Source organism: Saimiri boliviensis, chromosome 6 (assembly GCF_048565385.1).
Source record: "Saimiri boliviensis isolate mSaiBol1 chromosome 6, mSaiBol1.pri, whole genome shotgun sequence".
Classification (NCBI taxonomy): domain Eukaryota; kingdom Metazoa; phylum Chordata; class Mammalia; order Primates; family Cebidae; genus Saimiri; species Saimiri boliviensis.
In genome coordinates, this window is record NC_133454.1 from 76,571,380 (window position 1) to 76,577,439 (window position 6,060).

At 40.9% G+C, this 6,060-nt stretch overlaps 1 protein-coding gene across 1 annotated transcript; it reads right to left on the reverse strand.

Annotated features, from left to right (window-relative positions):
* Positions 1-4,009: 4,009 nt before the first annotated feature.
* On the reverse strand, positions 4,010-4,993 carry OR6A2 (olfactory receptor family 6 subfamily A member 2). The gene has a single exon (XM_003919788.4). It carries the CDS (start codon positions 4,991-4,993, stop codon positions 4,010-4,012), a length of 984 nt encoding a protein of 327 aa, XP_003919837.1.
* Positions 4,994-6,060: the final 1,067 nt, after the last annotated feature.

Consider the following 6,060-nt stretch of genomic DNA (forward strand, 5'->3'; position numbering starts at 1 on the left):
AGCCTATGATGTTTTTAGTAAAATAAGAAATATATAGTATAGTTAAGATAGAATGTGATATGTGCCATAAGAGACGTACAAGCAAAATGCTCTGAGAACTCCAAGGAGGGACAAATTCTTTTTAACTGAAGAACTTGGGAAAAATTTCATCTAATAGATGTTATTTCAGACTCATGGAAGAAAGATAATTTGGAAGCAGTATTATGGAAAATAACTATTGTTCACCAATTAAAAGACTTGGTTTCTAATCTGGATTTCACTAACTTTTTTGACAATTGACCTCAGAAGCTTATCTTTATTCCTTAATTTATTCATCCATTAAATGGGTTAGCATGTTTTCCTTGTCAATATTTCCATTGTCAACAACTGACAATGTTTTCATTGTCAAGATAATATTGTCAGTATTATACAATTTATATTAGCATGAAAAGTTATAGTATAAGGGGAGTGATATCACCTAGATGGCAAAGTAGATCTCTGTTTTTGACCCCCACAATAATTAGACAGCTATCCATGAAAGTAGCTCTGGAGAAGTCAGGAGTCCATTTTAAAAGGTGTAGCAACTCAGTGCAGCAAAAAATTCTCAGAATAGTTACACAGAAATGTTAGGAAAAATATCCTTTTGTTGGCATCCCATTCCCCGGGCAAGAATGCTCCCCCCAAAAACTTCCCAGCCCAGGAGTGTCACTCACAGAAAAGGAGAACAGGGAAACCAACCAGCACTCTCACCATTTTGGAGCAGTGCCTGAAGGACCCACTTCTGTTCCACCCCACTAGTTTGCTGGTGAGACTGGGATGGCTGAGACATCTGGATATGGCTAGGAGTGAAGAAGGGTTGAGGCTACCAGCATTTGTGATGCAAGGGGAGCCTCTGCAGTTCCAGGTGACCTGTTCTGACCCCAGCAACTTCTGTTGTTCAGGGCATCAGCAGTGTTTGCAGCTGTCATACACCCCCTGCAGCTTTCACTAATGAGGACCCCGCAGTGTTTGTAGTCATGGACCTCAGCTGCCTCCTTCACAGAGGATCCCCCATAGTTTTTGTCACTAAGGGTGCTGTAGTTTCCACTCTTGCAGAGCTGAGCTGTCACCCTTCTCACTCACTCCTCACCAAAAGCTGCCCCAGGTGGTGATGCCATGGGACCTTGCAGCTAATCCCATAGCTGTGTGTGTGCACGCAGCTGACTGACTCCTACTACAAGCCCTCACCACTGTCCAGGCACCTGTGGATGACTCCTGCAGCCTTATGTGCTCTTGTATGTGCTGTAGCTTTATATATGCTCACTACGGGTCTCCATACATATGTCTATGATTGGTCATGGCCCCTTCCACTTGCCCAGGCCCTTGCTACCAGACTCAGTGGCACTGCTAAAAGGACCCCAGCAGCCCTTGCGGTCACTTTAAATAGCACTCCTATCTGAATAACCCAGGTGGATCCAGTACTCCCACCTCTTGTACTGATGCAAAAGGTTAGAAGCTTCTCCAGATACTGTACTAGCAAAGGGGAATAATAAAAGACTTGTATTATATAAGCAATACTTTGAAAGATTGGCAGATTACAAAGATGGTCAAAACAAATAGGATCAAATGAAACAAGGATAAAATAAAATTCTGTATCTAGGTTTATGGGAAAAATCAGTTACATAAATGGAGGATGGGGAATACTTAATCTGATAATCAATACTTCATGTGAAAAAGCTTAGGAGGTTTTGTGACCCCAATTTAAATATGAGCCCTGAGGGTCATATGTTTACTAAAAATTCAGTTCAAGTCTAGAGAGGTGTCAATCTCACCAATGATACACAAGACTCAAACTCATTCATGGTTTATTGAAAGATGAATATGTGAGGAACACTGTCCTAAACCCTATTCCAATACCTGAAATCAGAATTAGAGGTGTTTTAAAGCCTTTTATACTAAAAAGCTTGGAAAATAAAAGAAAAGCCCAATGAAGAAATTCAACATTATGCTTTCATTTCCTATGAACTGGAGTTAACCTAAAAGGGAAGTTTATATAATAGCTGTAATAACAATGTCTAGAGGAGGACTCTATCATCACCGATTACAACCCCTTTTCAGAAACTTCTTCTGTGGGGACACGTGGACAGTAGACTTTTGATGAACTTCATATCCAGTCATTTTAAAAATTATTACAAGATACTTATACTGTTTTGACACAAATATATATGCATATTATATTAAAACTTTTAATAAGCATGGGCTAGCAAATAATGCATGATATCCTTGGTAGTATCCTTTTGTAAACTTTATTAAGTAACAGACAACAATGAAGTTAGATCCCACATCTTGAGCAACAGTTGGATCCCATATCTGGAGATAGAATATTGTCTTCAGAGATCTGGTTGTTGGGTGACAGTAAGGAACTAAATTTCTGAAAATCATACTGACATACTCTGTATCCATCTCCCTGTCCAAATGAATAGTTATATATAGTGTACACTAAGAAAAAACTATTTAAATAAATATCTTGATGGCAATGCTTTGCCACAGAATGCAATTTACAGGAGTAAGGAGTCCAGCATAGCTACAATCAACATTTTAGTCAAATTCCTTCTAGTCTTGTTTAAACAAGCAAATATGGCCGATACTTACGATACTGTTATATGACATATTTTTATGAAGTTAGAAATATTTTTTCTTTTATTAACTCTATTTAGATCACTTTATTTCAATTTATGCATAATTTTCCATGTATAACATTTTCTATGAGCTACAATTTATTTAACCCGTGCCCTGTTTGCAAAAGTTAAGTATATTTTGCTTATTTCCTGTCTTTGTTTCTGTATTTATAAGTAAAAGTGTCTGTCTGCACAAATCTTTCTGAATCAGAATGGTTGCAATATTTTTAGGATTTGTAATACATATTTTCAAAATTGTTTCTGTTAAGGCTGAGACAATTTGGATCTCTCTGCACACTAGTAAAGTACGAGGGGTTTAGTTCCCGCACCTGCCAACCCCACATATAAGCATGACACACATGCCTTGCCTACATGGCTCCAAACTATATTCATTCATTATGTGTATTCATAGCCGTCATGTACTAGATACTGTTCCTGCCCATGGTGATAAAATGATGTGCAAGCAAATCTGATCCTGTCTCCATGGTGCTTATAGTCTAATCAGGGAGACAAAGTGTTGAAGAAACAATTGTTCTCAGCCACTAGTTCAGTGTGGACACTGACCACAGTAAATTAGAAAATAAATCTAGAAACTGCTATGTTTCATCAGGTGATATATTTCAAACACAAAAATTCCTAGTTTCTTATCTCTTTGTAACATGCACTAGAATGACTACTGCCTGGGTGCTGCTACCTAATAGGCTACAGCCAGTGGCCTGTGGCTGGAAGAGATCTTATTAAAAAGTCTTGTGTTGGCCGGGCGCGGTGGCTCAAGCCTGTAATCCCAGCACTTTGGGAGGCCAAGGCGGGTGGATCACAAGGTCAAGAGATCGAGACCATCCTGGTTAACATGGTGAAACCCCGTCTCTACTAAAAATACAAAAAATTAGCTGGGCATGATGGCATGTGTCTGTAATCCCAGCTACTCCGGAGGCTGAGGCAGGAGAATTGCCTGAACCCAGGAGGCGGAGGTTGCAGTGAGCCAAGATCGTGCCATTGCACTCCAGCCTGGGTAACAAGAGCAAAACTCCGTCTCAAAAAAAAAAAAAAAAAAAAAGTCTTGTGTTGCTTTTCCATAATGAAGCCTGTGATTCCTTGATTGGAACCATGTCTATGCAAATTACAGTGGGGCAGACAATAGTGGACCCAGCTCTATCCTGCATTTTATGGCCCTCTTCTGCAGAAATCCATTTTCTAGCTTGCAACCTATCCCACCTTCTCCTCTTGGACAGGTTACAAGCAAGTATTCCTAGTTCCTTAGTGAGGGTTTGGAAACTCTGGCCTCCAATTTAGGCACTAAGAACATCACTGGACTTCATAGAACACATCGATCCCAAGTTCAGTAGTGTTTTATCAGATTTCACACATCCCTGCTACACATTTCTGCTAGCTTTCTTGGGGTCAGCATCCTGGCGCTGGTACAGGTGCAGAGTACAGCGTAGGGCTCTCTTGACCTCTTGATTGCGCAAGCAGTAAATGACGGGATTGAGCAATGGTACAATGACTGCATAGAGTACAGAGACCAGCTTGTTGGTGTCAAAAACGGAGAGTGCCTTTGGCCGGGCATAGATGAAGATACTGGCTGCATAGAAGATTATCACAACAGTGAGATGAGAGGCACAGGTGGAAAAGGCCTTATAGCGTCCAGCAGCTGAAGGAATGTGCATCACAGCACCAGTAATGGCCACGTAGGAAGCCCCAGTGACAGAGAGTGGTCCTAGAAGAATAAAAATGGCCAGGATAAAATCTATAAGCTCGGCTGTGGACATGTCAGTGCATGAGAGGTTGAGCAATGGGGAGACATCACAGAAAAAGTGGTTGATGATGTTGGGGCCACAGTAAGAGAGGCGAGTAATAGGAAAAACTTTGACCATGGAGATGCCAAAACCTCCAGCCCAAGAGCCAGCAGCCATCTGCACACACAGGCGGCCACTGACTATGACTGGGTAGTGGAGTGGATGGCAGATGGCCACATAGCGATCGTAGGCCATAACTGCAAGAAGGACACACTCAGTGCAGCCCAAGCCCAGGAAAAAGTAGAGCTGTGTCATGCAGCCCTCAAAGGAGATTAGCTGTCCATGATCCTGTTTGGACCCAACAAAGCCAGCAAGCATCTTGGGAATAGTGACAGTGACGTACCAGATCTCCAGAAAGGCCATATTAGCTAGAAAGAAGTACATGGGCTTGTGGAGGGTGGAATGGTTCCTAATTGCCATAATAATGAGTGTGTTCTCAGTCAGCACCAGTACATAGGCCAGCAGCAAAAGGGCAAACAATAGTACCTGTAGTGGTGCAGGAGCAGGGAAGCCCAGCAACACAAACTCACTCACTCTCCCACTGTGGTTCCTCCACTCCATGGAACTGGGCTCTCCCACTGCTCTTCAGGAGAGGAGAATAGAGAGTCTTCAGTAAGCTGCAACAAGAACCCAGCCTTTCTCTTAATGGGTTTATAATGGTCGAATGCCATGTAAGAAGTTCATGTAATTCATCATTGAGCTGAGTCCACTGCTCTATTCTTTAATCTGAAAATGAGCTAAGGTAAACATACAAAAATAAATGGTTTTGTATTGGGGACAAGAACAGACTCCTAACCTTTGGAGAAGCATGCATTGACAAGCACTGGGTGAAAATGACACTAGCGTGTCCCCAAAGAACATAGATTAAAAACCAAAAGCTAGAAAGAGTTGGGTCTGCTCTAAAATGAGAGTTTGCCTATGAGTTGGATCATGACTCTGTTTTGAGGAAATCCATTACACAATGGAGGAAAAATAATCATGTATAACATAATTGAATTATACTATTATTACTATTAGTGCAGGCACTATTATTAGTGCAGGCACTGTTGTGAAATCTTTGCAGTATTAACTTGCTTGATCTTAACAATCTTGTAGGCTAGTACTACTAGTAGCCACAACTTTATACCTAAGGAAACCAAAATATAGAATTAAGTGACTAATTCTGGGTTGCAGAAATAGCATGAGGAAGTCAGGACATTGGAGCTTCCAAAATATTTAGGTGACATAATGGAAGGACTGTACAATACATCCTGGATTTACGTCTGGGAGAGGGAGTGTTTGGGACTCCGTTAGAGAAACAGTTTCTTCCTACGGGGAAGAGACCAAAGCAGAATACAAGAAGGTACAGCACCTGTAGAGTAGAAGTTTATAGAACCCAGTACTTATGAGGAAGACTTGGAATTCACGGGGAAATCAGATTAGGAAATGGATGCTGGATGGCAGAAAGACTAAGGGTTCCAAAGTTCTGAAAACTGCACTAAGTATCTTGGAATGAGAGTTGAGTACTTTTCTTTAACATTAAGAACAATATAAAAAACATGTGTTTACTAGGATACTCTTTGTTTACCTTGGTATCAAAGATAAAATTTTCCCTTTCCCTTTAAAAACTTCAAGCCATTTTTGTGTCT